Below are 22,741 nucleotides of genomic sequence, written 5' to 3'. Positions count from 1 at the left end.
AGTCAAACGTTTTCATTTTTAAGGGCAAATTTGAAAGTTTATCTCTCATGTGACCTTCAAAATCACTACAGTTTCTTCAGTACAAATAAAATCCAAAACGCATGCATTTATCTCAACCATTCATATACACACTGTAGTACCTCTTCCATTCACTGTCTTCTGCCAACCAAATTATATTATGTGAAGCTTTGATTGGGTAAAACAAATTCTCTAGCTGAGTAATGACATTTTGCCAGAATTTTGTCTGTTGTTTATAATTGAAGTAAAAAAAAAAAAACATCACCAAACATGTTTGTCCCATGTATATACACATTCACTGTCCTATGAGATGGAACCGAAAAATATCCTCCATTCCATAAGTATCTCAAAATCTGAAAGAGTGTCACGTGTCTGAGCAGCACCTCTACAAATGAATGCTCTCTGAACACAGTGAGAAGAATCAGGTTGCACTTGCAAACCTAGTTTTAAAGAAAACCTGAAGGAGAACGTTACATCTCTGTTGTCCGTTCTTTCATTCTTTCGCACTCAATATTAATAAATGTATAATCTAGCTGACTATTTAAAATGTGCACCCTTCTCTGAAAGGGAGAGAGGAAGAAAGAACACGTATGTAGTGTACTTAAAAAGTATATACATGTTGAACATAATGTGTAAGAAAGTGTTTGCCGTCTTTATCTCTCCCTCTCGAGTGTATACTTAAGAATGCCTTCAGTATACCTTATATCATACCACATTTCTATATTCATACGTATTTATAGCAAGACAAGAAAGAGAGACAGGAAGGAGGGTGGATACTCAAGTTTACATGATGTCAACACATAGGGGGACAGAGCAATATAACAAGGGACTGTCACTCAATAGCCATGGTGGGCCCAAACACGTGCAGGGGAGGAGATTTTGCAAACTTGTTCGACCAGTCTTTTTCAGTCATGTTGAGGAATGCATTGAGGCAGACTCTCTGTCCTCTTTTTCCTCCTCGTCCATCTTGCGCCCATGCTTTCTGAAATACTTGTACCTCTGGACATAGAGCTTGACCAGGTTACTCACTTTAACTGGGTTTATCTCACCTGTTCGGCTGTGACAAATCTGTGAAGTAAAGACAGGTTTAGTCATGACCGGTCTAAAAATGTAGATATTAGCAACACAGTGTTATGTACTGCAAATCTTGAAGTTATGTTTATTTACCTTGTGCACAGCCTTCCTTAAGATATCCTTATATTCGTCTTTATTGATGTCTTTACGCTGGTAGTATGGCTTGATGGCCAATTTGACCTCCTCTACTGCCCTCTCCTGGGTGTGGAGCTTCTTCAGATACTATCCAAAAGTAATTGATTTAGATTTACTTTGTTATAGATAGGTATATAATCCTCCGCCAAAAAATTGTCATATTGTTAAAAGCAAGAAAACTGTAAATTGTTAAATCGATTTACTTCTGCACTAGGTTATGCCGTTTTTTTCCTTTTGCAGGCCTAATTACAAAAATATAGAAATGTACACTCACCGGCACTTTATTAGGTACACCTGTGCAACTGCTCGTTAACACATTTTTAATCAGCCATTCACATGGCAGCAACTCAAACCAACCATTAGAATTGGGAAGAAAGGTGATTTAAGTGACTTTGAACGTGGCATGGTTGTTGGTGCCAGACAGGCTGGCTGATCTGACTGCTGATCTACTGGGATTTTCACGCATAACCATCTCTAGGGTTTACAGCAGAAGACCACACCGGGTGCCACTCCTGTCAGCTAAGAACAACAAACTGAGGCTACAATTTGCACAGGCTCACCAAAATTGTGCCCATCTTCTGATGGCTACTTCCAGCAGGATAACGCACCATGTCATAAAGCGCAAATCATCTCTGGTTTCTTGACAACATGACAATGAGTTCACTGTACTCAAATGGCCTCCACAGTCACCAGATCTCAATCTAATAGAGTACCTTTGGGATGTGGTGGAACGGGAGATTCGCATCATAGATGTGCAGCTGACAAATCTGCAGCAACTGCGTGATGCTATCATGTCAATATGGACCAAAATCTCTGAGGAATTTTCCAGTACCATGCTGAATCTATGCCACAAAGGATTAAGGCAGTTCTGTAGGCAAAAGGGGGTCCAACCCAGTACTAGTAAGGTGTACCTAATAAAGTGGCCGGTGAGTGTATGTATTGAAACAATTTTATGCTCGTCTACAAGATCTGTCTGTGGACTAAAACAAAGAGAGAACCATGTTAAATGAAGTGGCGATACCTTGTCAGGGTCTTTGCTTTCGTTATCCCAGCCTGTTTCACTGCCCCCTGTTGGCCCTGTCATTCCCACTGGCAATGGAGGCGGAGGTGTTTGAGCACAGCCACCACCCATTGAGAGTCCAGGGTGCAAGTGTGAAGGAGGAGTTTTGGTGCAGCCAACCAATGGGACAGAGCTGTGGAGAATAAACTGGGCAGGAGTGGGTCCTGGGGGTGGAGCATGTGATGGAGGTGGAGGAACTTGTGATGAGACAGATGAGGATGATGAAGCAGGGTGTGGCTGTGACTGGTTCTGATTGGCCTGAGAGAGAATCTGTGTAAAATGAAATGGAAGAATTACAATTTTATTACACATTAAAGTAATTAATTTACTTCGCAAACAATAGCAACTGAAATGACAATCAGCTAGACTTTAGGCCTTTGGTAGACTGGCTTTAAAACAGGATACATAATTATTATGTAAAGAAATATAAAGAAAAACATTATATTAATAAATGGGCAGTCACACTAGAATATAAACCAAAAAAATTCAGACACTGCAACACATAAGCCATTTTGTCACTTGTTTTTTTTAAGATCAATCAGTCCACTTTTACATAACACTACAATCTTGAAGTTTTGAACTTTGCTTTCTTTTAATTTACCATTCGCAAGGAGCTTTATTGACAGGTGATCTGACCAATCAGAATGCTGATATTAATTGTAAAATAATGTTAAAATGTGTTTGTATTCTGTGGACAAAATATCTTTAACTTCTCCCCAAACAGGAGCTGTATATGAACATATGCTCTCATCTGCTTTCCCCCTCAAACTATAACAGGCCATTTACTTGCAAAAATACATCATTGCGACACTGTAAAGTGATAAAACTATGGCTCCATGTGCTTTTTAAAACCATTTGTATAGGTTTCACATTACATTGTTGGCTTGGAAAATATGGAAAGTTGTATCTCTTCTAACCTTAACCACAAATTAAACAGAAGAGTAGATTAACTTCAGCGGGCCTAAACTTTAAAAATGGTGTGTTCCACAGTTGACATAAAATCCTTGATCTGATGTTGGAAAGACAATTGGTTCAGATGTTTGAATTTAGGATATAACGTGATCTGTCACAACACATTAAAGAGCCACATTTGAATGTCTTTAAAAATTACAAAAATATGAAAGCTAAGAGTGCTGACACATTGTTTCATACTACAAGTAAACCTGCTCTGTATTGTCAGTTTCCTCTTTGCTCTGCAATGTATTTTTCACTGTGTGAGAATGTTTATTGGGAACAGAAACAAAAACTAAGGAATGCAGGTCCTTGTGAAGTCAACTGCGATAGGAGGTCATAGAAGGCCACATCTACACTTAATATGAATTTGCACATGGTTAGAATTCACAGAACTTTAGAAACTACTTCATATGTGCTTCCATTTCCAGGTCTCCATTACTTTCATCCATACGAATGTAAGTCAATGGAGCAAAAATTATAATGTGACCACCCCTTATAAATATAAACAGATTTTACCTGACTTGTGGCCTGGATGAACTCCTGTGCTTTAGCTCTGCTGGCTATATTGGCCTCCTCCATTTTGAAGAGGAGAGCTGTCACTAAAAAGAGATTTAACAGCAGAACATGACTTCACATTCCACAATAAATTAATAATTCATATCAAAAGGGAATTACTAAAAAGTAATGTATTAAACACTCACATGCTAAAACGCCTCCAGCAGTGCAGTCCACCCCGGTTTGTAGACTCCAGGGTAATGGTGGAGCCGATGGGGGAGGAGGCGGAGGGGGTGGTGGCTTGTTAACTGAAGATGAGGACACTGAAGAAGAGGAGGATGAAGAAGGGTCATTTGCCAGAGGAGCACTGGAATGAGAGATGGAGGCGGACACCAAAGCTGTTGAAGTAGAGCATGGTGGTGAGCCCTTCTGATCATCTGGTGGGAGAGGTTTAGCACTGGAAGTGGACTGAGATATGGTTTCACCCCTGATCTGCGATGACAGCAAACCTGGAGGGCTGGCAGGGGACTTTGAGGGTGTGAGAGACAAGGCTTTGGACAGACCAGGGCCCTCCTCCAAGATGAATGAAGGCTCTGGTGTCTTGCAGCTACTATCAACAGTTTGAGAGTCCGGGGATGACTCTCTTGTATCTCGAGACGGAGGCAAAGACAATGGGGATGTATGTGGTGGTGAAGAGGATGGAGGAAGAATACTTGCTGATGAGGAAGTGGAGGATGAAGAAGAGGAGGAGGGAGTGGGACCAGGAAGAGCTGAAGGAGGACTGGATGGCTTGGATCCAACCCCCACCAAAGGCTGCATTTCTGTTGCTACTCCCGGCCAACCACCACCAACCGTGCTACAATTACTATTAACACCTTTAGAATCACTTCCGTCCACACTTATTCCTTTCTCTCTGGGCTTCTTTCCAGGCCTCCTTCTACGTTTTGCTGCAAGTGAGGAAGTAGGGGAAGAGGCAGATGAAGACGTGGATGTAGCTGAGCTTGGCTTGGCCTTCTTTGACTTTAGTCCACTCTGATTTGCTGATGATGGAGGCCCAAGTATGTTGCGTTGTTTCCCAGTTTTGCAGGGGTCTTTGCCTCTCCCTGGAAGGGCCAGTGTCTCTGAACAGGGCTTAAGAAACGGTGATCGGCTCTCATTGTCTCGCCGGAAAACCACAGCAATAGACCCACCAACAACTGAGGGTCCTGAGGCTCCACTTACAACACCACCAGGTCCAAGAAGGTCAAGGCCCAGCTTCCCAGAATTCCCAGTGGTGCTACTAACACCTTCACGCACTAGAACAGAGACTTTAGATTGAAGCTTACCCTTTCTGGTAACACCACTGAGCTTCTTGGACCTGCCAGAACGCCCAGCATCCTTCTTCCCTACTTTTTCCTTACCAGTTTTTCGTACTCGTTTAGTAGTGGATGAGGAAGCTGTGGGCTGAAGGGAGGTGGTGTTGCCTGAGGATGCAGAAAGGGGTGGTGAAAGAGATGACAGAAGGTTTTTACTTTTGGCTTTTGGTCTATGAGAAGAAGAGGAGGAGGTGGATTCAGACTGACCAACTGTCTTGCTAGATCTGGATTTTTTCTTTAGATGATGTCGGCTAGCTTTGGGCGCTCCGGATTTAATTTTAGGACTTGGTAGAGGGGGCTCAGGGGGAGGAGGAAGTAGTGGTGAGTCCTCTAATGAAGGGTAGTCTGAATCTAGTGCTTCACCATCTAAGGAAAGCATGTCTATCTCTGGATGATCAGAGAGACGGTCCGATTCATATCCATGATAACGAGGAGGTGTGAGGGAGGTGGGGCGAGATCTGCTCCTGTGCTCCTCATCCTTTCTTTCCTCATCATCTGATCGTCTCCTACGTTTCTTCTTCCTCTTACGATGTTTGTCTGAGCTCTGGGATCGACTGTGGGAGCGCCGTTGACTACGAGGTGGTGAACCTGGTACAGTGGTGGTCGTTGTAGTGGTGGTAACGGTGATGGTACGTTTGATCGCAAAAAGATCAGAGCCATTAAGATCCTGAATGGATGGGGGTACGACAGGTCTAATATCTCTTCTCCTGTCCCGGTCTCGATCTCTTTCTCTAACCATCTCTTTTTCTCTGTCTCTCCTGTCACCGCTTTCTCTGCTCCTCTTTGTGCTGCCTCTCTCTCGGCTGCTTGACCTCCTGATATCGTCATCCCTATCTCTCCTTCGTTCATCTCTTCTTTTGGAGTCTCTGTCTCGCTCTCTATCCCTGTCATCTCGCCACCTGTCCCTATCCCTGTCTCTTTCATGGTTCCTTTCACGCTCTCTCTCGCTCTCTTTATCTCTGTCTCTATCTTTGTGTCGATCCTCTGAGTGGCTGGACCAGGATCTCCGACTGTGTGTGTGACGTGATGCATTCTGGGAGTGGGAGCGAGAGGAATGTTCTGGAGTGCTCCTGCGTCTCTTTTTCCGCTTGTGACTATCACTTCGGCTGCTTCTCGCCCTATCACTATCTTTGTCTTTGTTCTCTTTTACACTCCTTTTTTCACTGTCTCTCTCTTTACATTCACTTTTACCTTCACCTGACTCCTTTTCTTCTTTCTTTTTTTTCCTCTTTTCCTTATCCCCTCTTCCCTCTTTCCGCTTGCGTCTATCCCTGTCTTTTGAACTCTTGGAGGATTTGCGACTCCTCCCTTTTTCAGTGGATAGAGATGGAGAATTGGGAAACGAAGGAGAGGGCAAGGGCAAAACAGGAACAGGTGGCGGTGATATGGATGCAGAGGAAGGGCATGATCTGAACCTCTCTTTCCTCCTACTTGTCAGTTTTCGTCTTAAATCTCCGACACCCACAGAGGCCACTGGTTCCCTCTCCCATTCTTTATCAGCACGGACAGATACAAACCCGTCACCCTCTAACACCCGTAAGATCCTCTCAGGTTTGGGGACGCCGGCTTGAAGATAAGAGGGACTGCTTGATGATGGAAGCAACACCTCCCTCCTTCTCTCAATCACTCGTTCTCTTCCTCTTTCATTAGCACCCACTATCTCTCCTTCTTCTATCTCTGAGTGCTCAGAGTCTGTTCCTCGTTCTCTTTGATTTTTTCCCTGTTCCCTTATTCTATCTTTAATGGATCGCTTGCTGTTGAGTTCTAAAGGTAAGTTATTGAAAAATGAAGATGGAGCATCAATTTCTGTTGAATCTGGAGGACCTCCCTCTGTGCCAGCAGGTGTCCCCATTTCCAATGCTCTATCAGCTTTCACAAAATTCCCTTCGCTATTAATGCTACTTCCTCCCTCATTCTCCTCATCCATACATCTTTTTTCCTCCTCTGTTTCAGAGGCTGGAGAACCTGTCGGCTCGAACGGATCATATTTATCAACCTCTTCCTCCTCGTCCTCAGTGGATGCCCGATCTCTCTCTCCTTCACCTTCTGTTGGGTGAAAGGGGTCATATATGTCATTCTCTAAACTGTCCCTCTGTCCATCATTGCATGGATGTGTGAATGATGAAGATGGATGGAGGGAAGGATTAGAAGAAGAAGGTGGCACAGTCATTGATGATGGCACCAAAGATGACGAAGTGGATGACACAAAGTCTCCAGTTCCTTTGCTGACCCTGCTGTCTCCAGCATGGCCTCTGTCCTCATCCTCACGATAGTTTGTACCCATTCCACCAGGAGATGACGACGAGGGGGAAGAGGAAGGGGAAGAGGGAGCAGACGAAGGAGATGACGGTGAGTTGGATGGTGATGAGGGAAGAGGGCTTTTGGCCATCTGTATGACCCCATCAGGGTTTTTGAATGAAGACGCAAGTTGCATCTGTCTCGAGGCTTGAATTACACTTGAGAAACATCCAGGAAAGGAGCCTGAAGGCAAAAAACTATCTACAGAAACTCTCTTTTCCCTTAAAGATGGTGGAAGGTGAAAATTTACATTTAAGAAGGATCCTATAAAAGAACAATGAAAGAAAAGTGTTAGTTTGATCAGTACTATTTACATAATCTTAGGTAAGCTATAGACTTGAATCTACCTGGCTTCTGGTAACAAAGATTTGGGGTAACACATGTCAACAAAGCAAGAGATGCGCCATTCTCAACTTTCACTTCTGCTGTTAGCTCGACATCATAGTCACTAAAGAGGAAGAAAAAATATAGTTTATAGGCTGACCAAGTTAAGACAGAATTTCAGAATTTGTTTTCAGACATTTTCATATTTATTAATATAAAAAGACAAATTCAGAACATATTTAATGTGATTATTCTCAGATATAAACAGAATATGTAACAATGAAATATACATTGAAGTATGAAAATAAAATGGCAAAGGTTTTTTGACTAGTTAGTATCGGATTAGTATATTAGCATATGTTAAGCGAGTGAACACAATTGACCAATTAGTGCCGTTTAGGAATCTGTTAAATAGCACCTAAAAGTTAGCAGGAAATAAAGTTCTTAAAATTTAAGTACTAAACAGTATTGCAGCCAGTACTTTTGACAACAATAATCTGTATTGTAAAAAGTGCTATATATAATAATGACATGACTTCAATGTCTAATGCACCCAGTTCTGGTCATAACAAACGTTTGATAAAATGTGTGCTATACTTTTCCTTTATAGGCCAGCCCCTTTCAAAGACAATTAAACACTACTTTAACAAGCAAAACCTTTTTCATATTTCCAGGTTTCTCAGCAGCAGAAGTCATCATAGTTGGGTTACCTTGAATAGCAGTAAATGATAGTACCACAAATATATTTTTTGCTTTTCTACTAGCTCAAATAGCAAAGAAAAACTATCCGATTTTGTTTGCAGGACTCCCAATAAAAGGAAAAAATTGAGTCTGACTAAAAACTATGTCAAATTTACAGACCCTCCCATAGATTCTGCATTAGAAACATCCTTGCATTATCGTAAACTTTTTAATATATAATTTGATGCAATGGTGATATGATACAAAGAATAGTATTATAAATCCTTTTGAGGATTAACAATGCTGATGACCATTAAACATGCCATCACAGTCTTGTGAAAAGGATCCATCAAAAAGTACAACACTCACACCCCTCAGCGTAAATAAAAAGTCAAATTTTGTTGCCATCACACTTAATTTTTTATGGTATGTGCTGAAATTAAGCTCTTACCAGTCCAGGTACTGAGGTTGTGAGCTGAGCTGAGGCACAAGAAATACAGGCTCAGAAGAAGTAACAGCAGCCGCCCCCTACAAGAGTGTAACAAAAATTAAATGATTCAAGGGTCCCTTCAGGTCACCAATTTCAAAGTGGGTAAATTGCAAACATACTAAGTATGTAACAGGACTGAACATACAATTACACATATTGCCTAAATAATTTTACCAGTTCACTAGGCTCATCCTCTGAGGTCTCTCTGTTTCCTTGGAAACATCTTAAGCTAACCGTCCTTCTGGCTGCTTTAGATTCCACTTCCTCCTCTTCATCGGGACACTGTTCAGATTGTGACAACAAGAGGACAAGACAGAAGACATTAAGCATGTTCAGCAGAGAGTACTGTGCATTCTGAATCTTAATCTCATTGTCAACAGTATATGATCACAACCTGCTCCTACATTAACAAGATACAACACTTACCTTCCCTGGCACAATTTCTTCTTTGTCCTTTTCAGCCTGTCCATCTGTTCCCATCTACACAAAGTGAACAACACTGTGGTTAATAAATAACCTAGATCTGAAACATCAGCTCTGAGCCATCATAAAGCTTTACCCGTTATGATAACCGTACCTGATGAGATGAGAGAAAACTACTTCTGCATTGAATCTCTGTCTTTAACTTGAAGAGCACTCAGGGGAACTTGATTACTCGAGTAAACTGAAGAGAAAGCTTGATCTGTATTGACATTCAACACTGTGCCTTCGAGTCTTGACCCCGTGACAGCTCTGATCGTGTGCAGTGAATGAAACTGATGTAAGATGATGCTATCTTGTACGTGTGCTCCACTGCAGTGTTTGTCTGGGTACTCACTTGTTAACTGTCATTTAATAGCCATATATAATATTCGTCTCATTCTGAATGCACCGAGTATCACTAGCAGACTTTCTCATCTGTGTTTCGTTTTAAGCAACCTTTCGCACTAGCAATAATTTTATAGCCTATAGTTTGTCGTCCACAGGGGTTAGCTGGCTAGCTAAGTTAGACAAGCTACGAAAGCCATTTACCTTTAAAGTGCAGAGATGAGCCGGCTGATGAATCCCAAAGCTGATGAGCTGCTAAAACCCACCACAGTGTTTTTGTTAACTTTAATACGACACGCAGAGGCACGAAACATTTTTCTTTAAGGAGCACAATAAGAGGCCCATCCCATCCGAATCCGCCATTTTGCTTCCCCTTCTGTGAAACTGCCGGCATGGGCTTATGGGAAATGATGTTTTTCATCAAAGACTACTTCTGTGGCGTCGATGCAAATCTGAGGAAATTTCTTTGCAATTGTATATATAGGGCCTACTAGAAAGCATAAGATCTAGAAAATAATTCAGGGTTAAATTATCTTATCACATTAACATTGTATTAATAAATGTCATGTAGTAGTCGATTATTGGTTTAATATATGGTTATTGTTTGAGTCAGATGATACTCAAATGATTTTAGTACCATTATTATTAGCTTAAAAATTCACATTCACATTATTAAGTTCACTAAATATCCTGGAAACATTTTGCTTTGCGTTTTTTTGTTGTTGTTATTTATATAATTTCAATAATACTTTTCAATGGCGCTTTAATTTTTAATAACAATCAATCTTTACGAATTATGTTGCATTAAAGGTAGGCCTATTTTTATGAATTCTCAGGGAATCAAAGCCACCTTTGTTGGTAGTGTTATGTTTTCACTCTGTATCGTGCAACACAAACAAAAACATTCTTATTTTTTATATATATGCAAACGTTTTATTCATAAACATGCTCATTGTGTTACATTTCAAGTGATCTTAAATTTACCGCTGTTCATAATTATCATCCAAATAAGCGTGCCATATACCAGAGCTGCAGTACTTAAATAATGCAAGTTATTACTCTATTCTCTATGTGTTGCAGTAATTCTCCAGATCGTAATAGTCACAGTAGAAATGGCAGCACTGCTCTACGATGCCTCTCTTTTCTACAGTATTTCTGGCAGTGCCTCTCTCTCCACTCTGCCGCAGGAAGGGGGCGCTGTTCCTCATCATGACGCCTGTTGAAAGACGGGTTTCAAAAGTAGTCTATATAGGCGTTATATGCATATTATTACCGTTAATTTAAATAATCAAACGGTTTTCCAGTTTAAACACAACGCATACAGACGGAACAAATATCATAGGCTACACTCATAAAGAGATGGAGAGGGATGGTTAGCCACAGAGGATTAATTGGTCACAAAAATGTTACGCTAGAAATAGTACTGGCTTAATAATAGCATAATTCTATCCTATTAATTTCGGACTTGTAAGGGATAGAACTAGTTCCCCCACAAACTAACAGTGTCTGTAAAATTGCGTGATACTGAATTACGAAAAGGCATGGATAGATAGTATCTCTTACTGTAAAGTTGAATGAAGAAATTGGCAGATTGAGCATCAAAAATGTGTTTACAACATGTCCCTGTGGCCTATGTTTTATTTTGTGCTGCACAGAAGTAGCCTAAGTAAGTCATAGAGGTTTGGCACAATAAGTAAATGATGATAAAATTCAATGACATTTTTCGGTGTGTGAAAATGCATAAATAAATACAGTATGTTTGTATGTTTTAATAATAGATTTTTCTTCTCTCTTGAAATATATAGCACATTAACCTCTTAAAAACACATACATATTAAAATGTGTAATAGGCCTAGTGAATGTTTCTTTTTTACCCAGTAACTTCGTTTATCACGCATAAAAATGGACAGACGGTATCTCTTACAGTAAAAGCTGACGGAATGCGTCGCAGAGAAATGCAATTGTAGCCGGACTCACGGAAAGCGTTCTCTCTGACACGCCTGCCAGGCTGGTAGAAGAGGCCCTTTTCGCCACAGACGAGCAGCAGCGCTTCCACGAGCTGAATCCCGCACAGCCGTCGATTCCCAAACGCGCCGCTATGGGTCACCAGAGAGCCGGCGCACAGCGACAGCAGGAGCAGTCCAGATCTGTGCATTCTGCTTGTGAGAAAACTTAACAGATCATGAAACACAAAATAGCAACTCTTTCCCGTCTGATCAGGTTGATTGTGCCCTGTCAAGTGTGAAAGTGTCGTCCAGCCCAGTAGGGCTGGGGTTATTGTCTCTTTGTGTGTGTGTGTGTCTGTTCTAATGGACTCTGCTTTTTATGAGGGTCCATCAATGAGCTGAACAACTAGCCTCAATTAATCACCTTCAATCAGTACAAATAATTACCCCTATCAGCTCACCCCAGTCATCCCAGCCTTTCTCTTCCTGACCCCCACTTTGTTTAATTACCCCTATTAAGCTTTATATAAACCTGTGCTGCTTTCATCTCTCTCTCTCTCTCTCTCTCTCTCTCTCTCTCTCTCTCTCTCTCTCTCTCTCTCTCTCTCTCTCTCTCTCTCTCTCTCTCTTTCTCTCTCCCCAACCCTCTTGTCTTTTTCTCACTGTTGTCTGAATGCCAGCATAGCTGCTCAAGTTTTTTTTTTTTTTTTTTTTTTTTTTGATTCCTATTGTCTGGCCCTATTGGCTTTCCCACTAATTAGCGCTCCTGTTCTGAGGATAACTCTTGCAGTGAGTAGCATTATTTTTACGTTATTAAAAAAAGAAAGAAAATACAGTACAGCAAACCTGTGCCCACAGACAGGAGCAAACGCGCTATAATGGAGTTTCATAAGCAGTGCTGTGAATGAGTGAGAGAGGATGGGTGGGATTAGTTTAGGAAAACTCAAAGCTAAATCTGAGGCCTGTCAGATTACAAAGGGGAACATACTGTATGAAGACAGAGGCACACTAAAACGTGTCGTTTGCAAGAAACTCATTAGACGTCTGTGCTTTTTAAAACCACAGAGGGTAAGTGCAGGAATATGAATGCAATTCTCATACTGTATAAGGTTACAGCAGTATTTTTGAGAAATACTCCTCATGAAAAAACACATTTTGTATTTTGGTTGGTTATTAATTATTAAGAATGCCTGTGGATGTGGAGAAGATTATTCAGTTTATTAAACAAGGCGACCAGGACAATGTTCAAATACATCTGGATGACTACAACACTGAGGTAAATACAATTTCAAGCACGATACTGAATTTTAATTAAATGTAATAAGATTAATACTGTGCTTAATATGATCGCTGTGCCAGACAGAAAAAAAAACAGTGTTAGAATCTTCTACTACTTCTACAACACTCAGATATTAGCAGTTTCCATGACAACAGAACTGGGGTAAACCTGAAGGGTGTTTCTCATTACTTATCCAGTCATTTTACAATTTCTGCAGTGTGGTGAAGTTTTAATGTGTCTAGCATTCACAGAGCCTTCAAATGTGGCCATCTCTCATGAATTCCACCTTTTAATTCTCCCTTTGGTGTTCACAGAACTCTGAATGTTTCTTTTTTGATGTGGAAGAAAGAGAGAGGAGAAAGGTAAATTCTAAAGTCTATGCTAATGTTTGAGTGTTTATCTGTCTGCCCTCAATCTGAGGGCACACATGGCTAAGATTAACACAGCTAATAATGTAAATCTCACTCATCCACCTTCGCTTATCTTTATCCCTCACTTCACCCTCATCATTCATTCAGTGTATATAATGCTCACAAGCGTGTTTTTAATCACGACTTCTCTCTTTTTGTCATTTATTCTCGGGCTGAACTGAGAACAGCAAAGAGAGCTGGAAGAGGTAAATCTTACACATGACCTGCAGAAAAAGAGCAGGTATTTGCTGTAGATAAATTAAGAAGGGAGTGTGAAAGAGGAAAACAAGAGAGGTGGGTAATCTGAAACTAATATGCTTGCAGTTTCTCACCCTGGGGCACCTGTACATATCGACACCCAGAGCGTCTGTGTCGGATGTGCCTGTAAACTCTTTTGAGCTCATTATTTTGTTGTTACTAAGCACCAATTATTGTGCCGTGTGTCAAAGAGATAATTCATCGGTTCTCATGCATTCACAAGAGCCACTTGCACTGTTACACTCTTCACGATGCCCGGGCTCACAAAATAAAGCTTTTATAAATGAAAGCTTTCATAATCTCTCTTCTGTGTTGAAGGATTGTTCCCAAAAGCCTTTAATAGTCTTCAGTGAACTTCAATGTTCTGTTGTTTATATGTAAAGAAGCAGACCATGCTTTAAATCTTTAAATCTTAAGTTTGACACTGACTTCATTCTTTTCCACCTCTCACCTCTCATTATTGCAAAAGCTGCTTTTTTCGTTATGTGTTTGTTTGCTTGTTTACGCCGCTCTCTCTTGTCTCTTGTGAATGTTTGTTCTTCTCCGCTTAGTTCCGCAGGAATAAAGTGAGAGAGTATGTTCCAGACTCTGACTCAGATTTTGACTCTGATGAGAACGAGGACCCAAATCTTGTTCTGCGGAGGGTGAGTCAAACTTCTTTTCCAAACTTGTTTTTTTACAACCTCGTTCATAAAATATGGCCAAAAGCATAACTCAGCACCACATCCATATATTCAAAATTTTTATCTATCTATCTATCTATCTATCTATCTATCTATCTATCTATCTATCTATCTATCTATCTATCTATCTGTCTGTCTGTCTATCTGTCTGTCTGTCTGTCTGTCTGTCTGTCTGTCTGTCTATCTATCTATCTGTCTATCTATCTATCTATCTATCTATCTATCTATCTATCTATCTATCTATCTATCTATCTATCTGTCTATCTGTCTATCTGTGTCTGTCTGTCTATCTGTCTATCTATCTATCTATCTATCTATCTATCTATCTATCTATCTATCTATCTATCTATCTATCTATCTATCTATCTATCTATCTATCTATCTGTCTGTCTGTCTGTCTGTCTGTCTATCTATCTGTCTGTCTGTCTATCTGTCTGTCTGTCTGTCTGTCTGTCTGTCTGTCTGTCTATCTATCTATCTATCTATCTATCTATCTATCTATCTATCTATCTATCTATCTATCTATCTATCTATCTATCTATCTATCTATCTATCTATCTATCTGTTATCATTAAAAATGAAAGTTGAATTTCAATTTCTTACATTTAAACCACAGCTTAAAATGTTTGGCCATGATGCATTTGATTATACATTCCCATCAAATAAAATGCTAAAAAATCCTTCCCCTCTCTGTCTCTTCCAGAGGCTTGCTGCAGCTCTGATCTGGTTCATTCGCATGCGGCTGCAGCCGGGGGTTTTGAGGGTGTGTCTGCGAACTCTGAGAATTATCTCGCGTGATCGAAAGGCCTTGGCACCCCTGATCACGGACTACGCCATTCTAACTCTTGCTCGACTTGGGGGCATCTCCGTCCTGCCCACCTGGCCTGAAGAAGAAGAGGCTGAGTGGGGCAGTGACATTACTCAACAGAATGAGACAGAGACACGTCTGGATGATAATGGCGGCAAAACACAACGGCCAACCTGTTATAGGGCGGAAGATGATTCAGTCTCTGTCTCTGCAGCCTGTGCTCAACCTTTGCTCAGTGAAGGAGGCTTGCAGCTCAACCCTGTGAATGTGACATCTAACTGTAATACTGAGAGAGAAGCACAAAACGAGTGCTGTGAAGAAAATGCGAGGAAAGATGGGGTCTGTGGGCTGTTGACACGAGGAAAGAGGGATGCTAGAGAAGAGAAGGATGAGGAGGGGGAGGAGGGGTACGATGATGGAGAGGTCTGGAGGAAAGAGGCCATGAAGGCCCTGTGCAATATCATCTATAACAGCCCAAAAGCACAGGAGAGGGCCAGCATCCTGAGGTGTGGTTCAGACTGTTACATGAAAACACTGACCAAATTCGCTGTCAATAAATATTTAATTTGTTGTTATAGAAAATTCGCTCTCTCTGTTTCATTCTTTGTTTTTCCTCACCAGGTTGCTCCACGGCCTGTCAGAGAGACTCAAAGATGGTATACATTCCTCATCACCTCCAAGTGGTCAGTTTTATGAACTGCGACTTCTCTTTCTGTTGACTGCTTTACGGCCCGAGCTCAGGATAGAGCTCCGCCAGGTAACGGATCAATGAAACAAATACGGCTATTTGGAGAATGAAAAATATTGTTAGTGGTACATACACTGCAAAAATAATTTGTCTTACAGTTTATTGGATTGTTGGAGTGCAGTTTTTTCAGGCTAACGAACTCTTGGAGGACAGAAAGATGGATAATGCAAATTTTTTAAAACAATTCATTTCAAATAAAAAAAAACCCCAACAGTTCGAGGACCACTGCAGTATCAGTGTAGACCATCTAGTCTGTCATGGCCTGTCTCAGTCTGTGTGCTCTTCCGGTCAGGAGCGTGGCGTGTCTATGCTGACTGCTGCTCTGGAGCAGTGTTTGGAAGTGCACTGGGGTGAAACACATGAAGTACTCACTGACCTCACAGCACCCCCTGTGTGTAAGGAGGTGACTCAGCGCGCCCTTGAGATTCTCAAGACTCTCTTCAACATTACCTACAGTGTGCACAGACAGGACATAGATGAGGTAAATGATGCTTTTTTTCTACAGGCTTTTTTATTTTATTTTTTCCAATAACTTTGTTTATACAGTGTTACAGAATTATTGACAAGATGCACATAAAGAGCTAAGGAGCTAAGACATAGTTTTTTTAAATAGATTTTTTTCCTGAAATGTTTATATTATAGATGATCAAACATAAAAATGAGTATAATTTTTTAGAAACAGAACGGAATTGAACAAACCATGAAACAGCACAAAACTCAAAACTGCACATACCATCACATATCGGTCCAATGCTAATACTGACCCCCAAAATGGAAAAAAAAACATCCACAAGCTACCCTATTTATGTAATTTAATAAGTATTTCAATTACTTTATTAAAGTGATGTAATTAATTATATTTGATTACTTTTAGATTACTTTTCAAAATGAACAATTTTAGCGATTTTAATCTTACAGTTTTTCTCAATTGCTTTGGCACATTTTTCAAAACAGTCTTAACTTTCTTGTTAGTGCAAATGTCAAAACTGTTTGCTGGAACTTCAGAACTCTGCATGTTAGTTAGTCACCCAAAACTTTTCATTCATGCTTCAAAACCTGTTATCTTGTCAGTCATTTGGCCAAGGCCACCAAAATATAAAGAATTGTGTGAGCCACGCTATCAAAATGTTTATGTTTTTTCACCATGGCACTCAACCATGTAATTAGTCAAACAAAAAACAAAACAAAACTGATATTTGTTGAGAACAGTCAATAGTACATAGAAAAAAAAAAGTTATCATTTGTATTTATACAGTACATTTATTTTTGTAATGCACTACATGTAATCGGAAATCTTGCTCGTCCAATTACTGTACATTTCAGATGTCTTACGTTACCACAAATAAAATACAGTTTTTCTCAATTTTTGTCATTCTCGAATGAAATTTTAATTTTTCAAAACAATAAGTTCAGATCTCTAAACAATTAGCTTCTTGTACATCAGATTAGAATTTCTTTTGATTTGAGCATGGCACTTGGCACATGTGCGCCATGGAAATTAAAAAATTTTGCATATGTAAAACAAACAAAAATTCTCACAAAAACAAAACTGATATTTGTTGAGAACAGCCATCAATAGTACATTCAGTTATGAAAAGTTAGTAACATACATGTATATTCTATAAATATCTGTCATTGACATATATGAACATTTGTATTTTCAGTACAAATACATTTATTTTTATGTAATGCACTACATGTAATCGGGCCTGAAATCTTGCTCGTCCAATTACTGTACATTTCAGATGTCTTACGTTACCACAAATGCAAAAGTTTTATAAAAGCGATCCATTCAGTTATGAAAGTTGGTATACACCCATGAGAAGAAGAAAAAATTATTCTTGGTGGACATCAGATGTCGCTCTTGTTGGTCAGGCCAAATGATTTTCATCAACATCACATCTGATGTTTTCCATTGCAATGAAAAAAATCTCCTTGAATGTACAGTAATTGGATCCCCTGCAATGATCAAAAATGATGTCCTCATATACAGCAACAAATATCATTCATGGCATTCAACAGAGACATCTGATCTTGTGGTCTGTGATCATATACTTTCCACCTCCATTTTGCTGAAAAAAACTCTTCTTTTGCAGACATTCTGATTTAGGAATGGACTAACAGTTTAGAGGTGTTAAGTCCTCCATTTTCCAAAAAAATTCTTGGTGGTAGTGATTGTTGGTCAGCTTTTCATCAACATCAGGCAATCTAAAATCTCTCTATATATCCTCCCAAACTTTCATGGGTTACATGGTTGAATTCATTGGTTGATTGGTTGATTCAAATTGTGTCCTCCATTTTCCAAAATTAGAGTGATTCATAGGCAAATATCATATGACATTACAAACAATGTCAATGACAGAATATTTATAGAATATAGAATATACATGTATGTATACTAACTTTTCATAACTGAATGGATCGTTTTGAGTGTGATGGCTCACACAATGAAAAAGGATTGAAAAGTTATGAAGAGTTTGACAGTTAAAGTGAGAATCGTCTGATCAGTTTTGATCAACAAGCCATATGCAATTAATTTTTGTGCAAAAATGCAGACAATTGTACTTACTGTTTGCGCACATGTGCCAAAGCATTTGCAATTTGCTCAAATCAATAAGAAATTCTAATCTGATGTGAACAAGAAGCTAATTGTTTAGAGATCTGAACTTATTGTTTTGAAAAATTAAAATTTCATTCGAGAATTGAGCCAAAGCAATTGAGAAAAACTGTAATGTTAACCATTTTCAAACATTTAAAGCAGACAGTATTCTTTTCATCACTTGAAATTATATTATAATCCGCCGCTACAAAATAACACTAAGACATCTTTTTACTTTGTTATGATTTCAATTCTGTATTTAAACTCAAAATGATATCAAAGTATAGTTTGATAGCTTCTGTTTTTGAAGCCAAATCTTTGCATAGAAAATGGTCAGGCATCTAACAATGCCTTGGGGGGAAAAAACAAAGCATATACACAAGCCCAAATAGGAAATAAAGCAGTATTCTCATAAAAATGTGATGAAACATCAATGTCTTAGATTTTGGATCAGTCAATACAATTTGTGAAAGAATTCAATCAAATCTTTATGTGTGAAAATATTCTGATGTAACTGATGTGTCTCAGTAACAGTTACATTAATTACATGTAACTAGTTTCTCCCCAACACTAAGAATGAATTCATACAATGTGGCCTAAATTTACTTGAAAAGAGGAAAGACATTAGCAAGTGGATTTTTCAATGAATAAACGAATGAAAAAGTTACAGAAAAAAAAAATCTTAATTTAATGACACACACACATATTTATACATATATATAAAATCCCCCCTAACCACCAGAACAGAACAGACCTCTGTTAAGAATTAGATTTTACTATCAGTGATTTGGTTCTTCTTCTGCCACAGGAGGCTGCAGCTTTGTATCGTCACCTAGCTGCAGTCCTGCGTCACTGTCTGCTCATACCCTGTGAGGGAGAGGATAGAAGAGAGGAGCTGCAAGGGTGAGAGTAAAAATCAAACCATGAGTCTTGAGAGGTCTCGTCCTATTGATCTCTATAACGCTTCTGTGCTGAACATCCACAGACACACAGTGAATGTGCTCTCATCGCTGCCTCTGCAGTGCTTGGACGTTCTGCTGTCCGTTCGTCTGTCTGAAGGTTCGAGGGAGTCCGGCGGAGTCAACATGGACTGCGTTCACACTCTGCTGCTCTTCATGGAGAAGAGACTGGATAGAGTGAGAAAGAGCACTCTGAACTCTCTAGTGTTCCTCTAGCTCAAGAACATGCAACTTATAAGGCCAAAGTTAAGGGTTTGATTGCCAGGGACCTTATAGACTGGGGTTCAGTCTCCATGAGGGTTAAAGGGTTAATTTTCCCAAAAATTAAATTGTGTCATCATTTCCTCACCTTTATGTTATTACAAATCTATCCTTTTCTTCCTGGGAACATTTAAGAAAATATTTTGATAAATGTTTTGTCCATTAACTGGATGTCACTGTTAACCAAAACTGTTTGGTTACAAAACATTCTTAAAATATTCTCTGTTGTGTTCCACAGAAGAAAGAATGTAACAATAAAGACAGATTTTAAATCTAAATAAACTATGCCTTTAACAGAGTATATATGGGTGTATATAGTATATAAAGACATATAGGTGTAAATATATTGCATTTGTGCAATTTATTTAATCATAAAATGTTATGTCTTTAAATGTGAATACAGGGTCATAAGCTGAAGGAAAAGCTGGCTCCAGTGTTAAACCTGTTGACTGAGAGCAGCAAAGCACACAGGGAAACTAGGCATTATCTCAGACAGCAGGTATGATCACCTCAAAATACCTTTTTAGCATTTCAACATATTTCAAACTGTTTAAACCAAGAACTATAACTAAAAAGATAACTACAGCAATTATCAAATTAGCGTTAAAATGATTATAAGAGCATGATGCAGTTATGTTGTCTGTTTGGCTGTCAATGTTTTTATTATTCATCAGCTGGAAAATTCATTCTGAAAGTGATTCTAACTATATTTTTCCTCTGTGCCGTCGTCATTGCTATGGTATGGAATTAGAACGATTACTTAAAACTGTATAGTTATCATTCTTGGTGTGAGTTTGGTTGTTACTTTCAGAGCACTCTATAAACATTAAGTTAGACACAACATATGCATAGTTATTCTCATGGCCGTGCACCAGGAGCCTGATCCTGTGCTATTTTTGAACAGATCCTGCCTCCGCTGAGAGACGTTGAGATGAGGCCTGAACAGGGGAGCACACTGAGGAGCAAACTAGTGCGACTAATGACCCATGTCGACACTGATATCAAACACTGTGCAGCTGAGCTTCTTTTTGTGCTCTGTAAAGAAAATGGTATATAGATGCATCTACTGAACCATGTAAAGTGCACTGACATTCATACACATACCACAATACTGAAATCGTATTCACGTCTCGTGGTATGAACATATTATAATTAAACTTGCAAGTACTGGATGGGAAATATATTTTTGTAGGCCCACCCAGACGTTAACATCAGCCTGCGTCCCTTCACAAAAACCAAATCTGATTTTTCAAGTGGATCACTGCAGAAAGCTTTTTATCATTCTTGCGTTTTCATAATGCAACTGCCGCTGGTTTGGAGAACTCAGTCTTTACTTGCATGTTTTTTTTGGTTTTTTAGATAGAATAGTATGCAAGATTGCTGTAATAAATACACAGAGGTAAAAGGAGACTAGGGAGTAAATGAACCTTCTTGTTTGATGTGATTATGTTTAACGTCACTGACAAACTCTGTAGTTTTATTTAGCCACATGTTAGCAACTGCTTAAAAAAAACACAAGGGTTATTACTAATGTATTGTATATCATGAAACTCTAAATTATCTTAAGCTTATCTCAAGCTTAAAACGTTCGGCATAAGACCCATTGCCATCAGGACAATGGAACCAGAAGGGCTAAAATGCGAATCCATTTCCAGGTTTTGGCCTACAAAAATGTCATCTCTGCAGCATTCACAATATGCCTTTTTGTGACATTTACAACAGTGTTGCCGGTGTATGGTATTCATGTACTCTCTCTCTCCCAGTGAGCAGGTTTGTGAAGTACACTGGATACGGTAATGCGGCGGGGCTGCTGGCGGCACGGGGGCTTTTGAACGGCCGCGGCCCATCTCCTCAACCACAGTACTCCAGTGACTCTGACTCAGACACGGAGGAGTACAGACAAGCCAAGGACAGGATTAACCCTGTGACGGGACGGGTGGAGGAGGAACAGCCTGATCCAATGGAAGGAATGACTGAGGAAGAGAAAGAGGCAGAGGCGCTCAGACTCATAAATATGTTCAACAGGCTCTCGAGGTATGTGTGTTTCAGAGAGAATATGGTAAAATCATCACTGATTTTCTGCTCAGAGCGTATGTGTAGTGAATAGTTGAACCCGTTATAATACACAGCAGCCTTTATTAATATTACTTTTGTTTCTTTATTACCATCCCTTCCACCACACCCGCTCAGGAACAAAATCATTCAGCCAATGCGAGTGACAACAGACGGAAAACTGGCGCCCCTTTGTGGCCAGACGAGGCACAGCGCTGTGCAGGAGGAGGACGAAGAAGAGGAGGAAGATGATGATAGCGAAACAGAGCAGTAATGATGACAAGATGATAATGATGATTAATAACCGACAGGTGCAGGATATTTTATAAAACTGACTGATACAGCGCTAATACAATAGTATTATTAATAGCGCAAATTAATGTAACACATAATAAGGAATAATTTGTTGTTCGTTAATTCAGTTATTGGTGTATGTAAAAAGAAATGCTATAGAGACAAAAAAAACAGAATAAACAAAGCTCTGTGTGAAAAAACGAGGGAGGGGAGATATTTTGTAACGTACGTAAAATAGCGGAGAATGACATTTCTTTGTAATAACTCTCGTGAGTCACGAAGAGCTAGAAACCACAAAATAGGGAGCTACTAAGAAGCGAAGGAGAAAGAAAGAGACAAAGAGAGACAGCCATCACACCAAAGACAGACAAACACTCCTGGAAAATGCTGCTGGTGTTGCCATGGTTATGTTACCATGGTAACAACAGGAAATGCAGTTCTACGGATTCTTTTTTTTCGCGCTCTAGCAGGAGTGAAATGTTTACCTTGAAGAGAACTGCTGAGGGTCAGTCTAACGCTCTGCGCCGAGAACGCCGAATAAAAATACATCCTCAGAGAAATGTTTTCATTTACAAAAAAATGATTAGCAAACTTTGAACCAAAGTACAATGTGTAGAAGCAGGTAATTTTTTTTCACCGTTCTGCTTGATTTACAGTGTTTTTCCCGCCACGATATCATTTCTCCCCGCATAAAATACCAGCAAGTATGTCAATAACAAATAAAATGAAACAAACAAAAATAATCCAAGGCAG

The 22,741-nt window shown here is 39.6% G+C and overlaps 3 protein-coding genes across 5 annotated transcripts; 1 reads left to right on the top strand and 2 right to left on the bottom strand.

Annotated features, from left to right (window-relative positions):
- Positions 1-15: 15 nt before the first annotated feature.
- scaf1 (SR-related CTD-associated factor 1) lies at positions 16-10,075 on the bottom strand. Of its 3 annotated transcripts, none has more exons than XM_043230508.1 (11): positions 9,896-10,075; positions 9,462-9,616; positions 9,311-9,364; positions 9,059-9,166; positions 8,846-8,922; positions 7,737-7,837; positions 3,943-7,653; positions 3,758-3,840; positions 2,249-2,557; positions 1,186-1,314; positions 16-1,086 (listed from the first exon to the last, which is right to left on the bottom strand). In XM_043230508.1, exons 3-11 carry the CDS (start codon positions 9,362-9,364, stop codon positions 928-930), a joined length of 4,731 nt encoding a protein of 1,576 aa, XP_043086443.1. In that variant the 5' UTR covers positions 9,462-9,616; positions 9,896-10,075; the 3' UTR covers positions 16-927. The 3 variants fall into 3 exon arrangements, with proteins under 3 accessions (XP_043086443.1, XP_043086435.1, XP_043086426.1); XM_043230500.1 differs by having other exon boundaries at positions 9,462-9,548; XM_043230491.1 differs by lacking the exon at positions 9,462-9,616.
- Positions 10,076-10,635: 560 nt separating this feature from the next.
- On the bottom strand, positions 10,636-12,035 carry LOC122342085 (insulin). Its single transcript, XM_043235860.1, has 2 exons — positions 11,669-12,035; positions 10,636-10,907 (listed from the first exon to the last, which is right to left on the bottom strand). Exons 1-2 carry the CDS (start codon positions 11,844-11,846, stop codon positions 10,759-10,761), a joined length of 327 nt encoding a protein of 108 aa, XP_043091795.1. The 5' UTR covers positions 11,847-12,035; the 3' UTR covers positions 10,636-10,758.
- Positions 12,036-12,616: 581 nt separating this feature from the next.
- si:ch211-195b15.7 (synembryn-A) lies at positions 12,617-22,709 on the top strand. The gene is made up of 14 exons (XM_043235417.1): positions 12,617-12,705; positions 12,823-12,913; positions 13,231-13,278; positions 13,515-13,532; positions 14,136-14,228; positions 14,971-15,581; positions 15,697-15,832; positions 16,116-16,304; positions 19,231-19,325; positions 19,408-19,558; positions 20,046-20,141; positions 20,547-20,691; positions 21,406-21,676; positions 21,833-22,709. The coding sequence occupies exons 2-14, from the start codon at positions 12,824-12,826 to the stop codon at positions 21,966-21,968; spliced, it is 2,079 nt and encodes a 692-aa protein (XP_043091352.1). The 5' UTR covers positions 12,617-12,705; position 12,823; the 3' UTR covers positions 21,969-22,709.
- The last annotated feature ends 32 nt before the right edge of the window (positions 22,710-22,741 follow it).

The sequence above is a fragment of the Puntigrus tetrazona genome, chromosome 3 (assembly GCF_018831695.1).
Source record: "Puntigrus tetrazona isolate hp1 chromosome 3, ASM1883169v1, whole genome shotgun sequence".
NCBI lineage: Eukaryota > Metazoa > Chordata > Actinopteri > Cypriniformes > Cyprinidae > Puntigrus > Puntigrus tetrazona.
This window is presented reverse-complemented; position numbering and strand designations above follow the sequence as displayed.

Coding starts and splice junctions, on each gene's coding strand:
- LOC122342085 (XM_043235860.1), bottom strand. CDS start 11,846: ATGCACAGATCTGGACTGCTCCTGCTGTCGCTGTGCGCCGGCTCTCTG. Junction 10,908..11,668: donor TGTCAGAGAGAACGCTTTCC/GTGAGTCCGGCT, acceptor GTCTTTCAACAG/GCGTCATGATGAGGAACAGC.
- scaf1 (XM_043230508.1), bottom strand. CDS start 9,364: ATGGGAACAGATGGACAGGCTGAAAAGGACAAAGAAGAAATTGTGCCA. Junction 9,167..9,310: donor AAGAAATTGTGCCAGGGAAG/GTAAGTGTTGTA, acceptor CAATCTGAACAG/TGTCCCGATGAAGAGGAGGA. Junction 2,558..3,757: donor TCATCCAGGCCACAAGTCAG/GTAAAATCTGTT, acceptor CATTTTACACAG/ATTCTCTCTCAGGCCAATCA.
- si:ch211-195b15.7 (XM_043235417.1), top strand. CDS start 12,824: ATGCCTGTGGATGTGGAGAAGATTATTCAGTTTATTAAACAAGGCGAC. Junction 15,833..16,115: donor TCAGGATAGAGCTCCGCCAG/GTAACGGATCAA, acceptor TCTTCCGGTCAG/GAGCGTGGCGTGTCTATGCT. Junction 20,142..20,546: donor GGCATTATCTCAGACAGCAG/GTATGATCACCT, acceptor ATTTTTGAACAG/ATCCTGCCTCCGCTGAGAGA.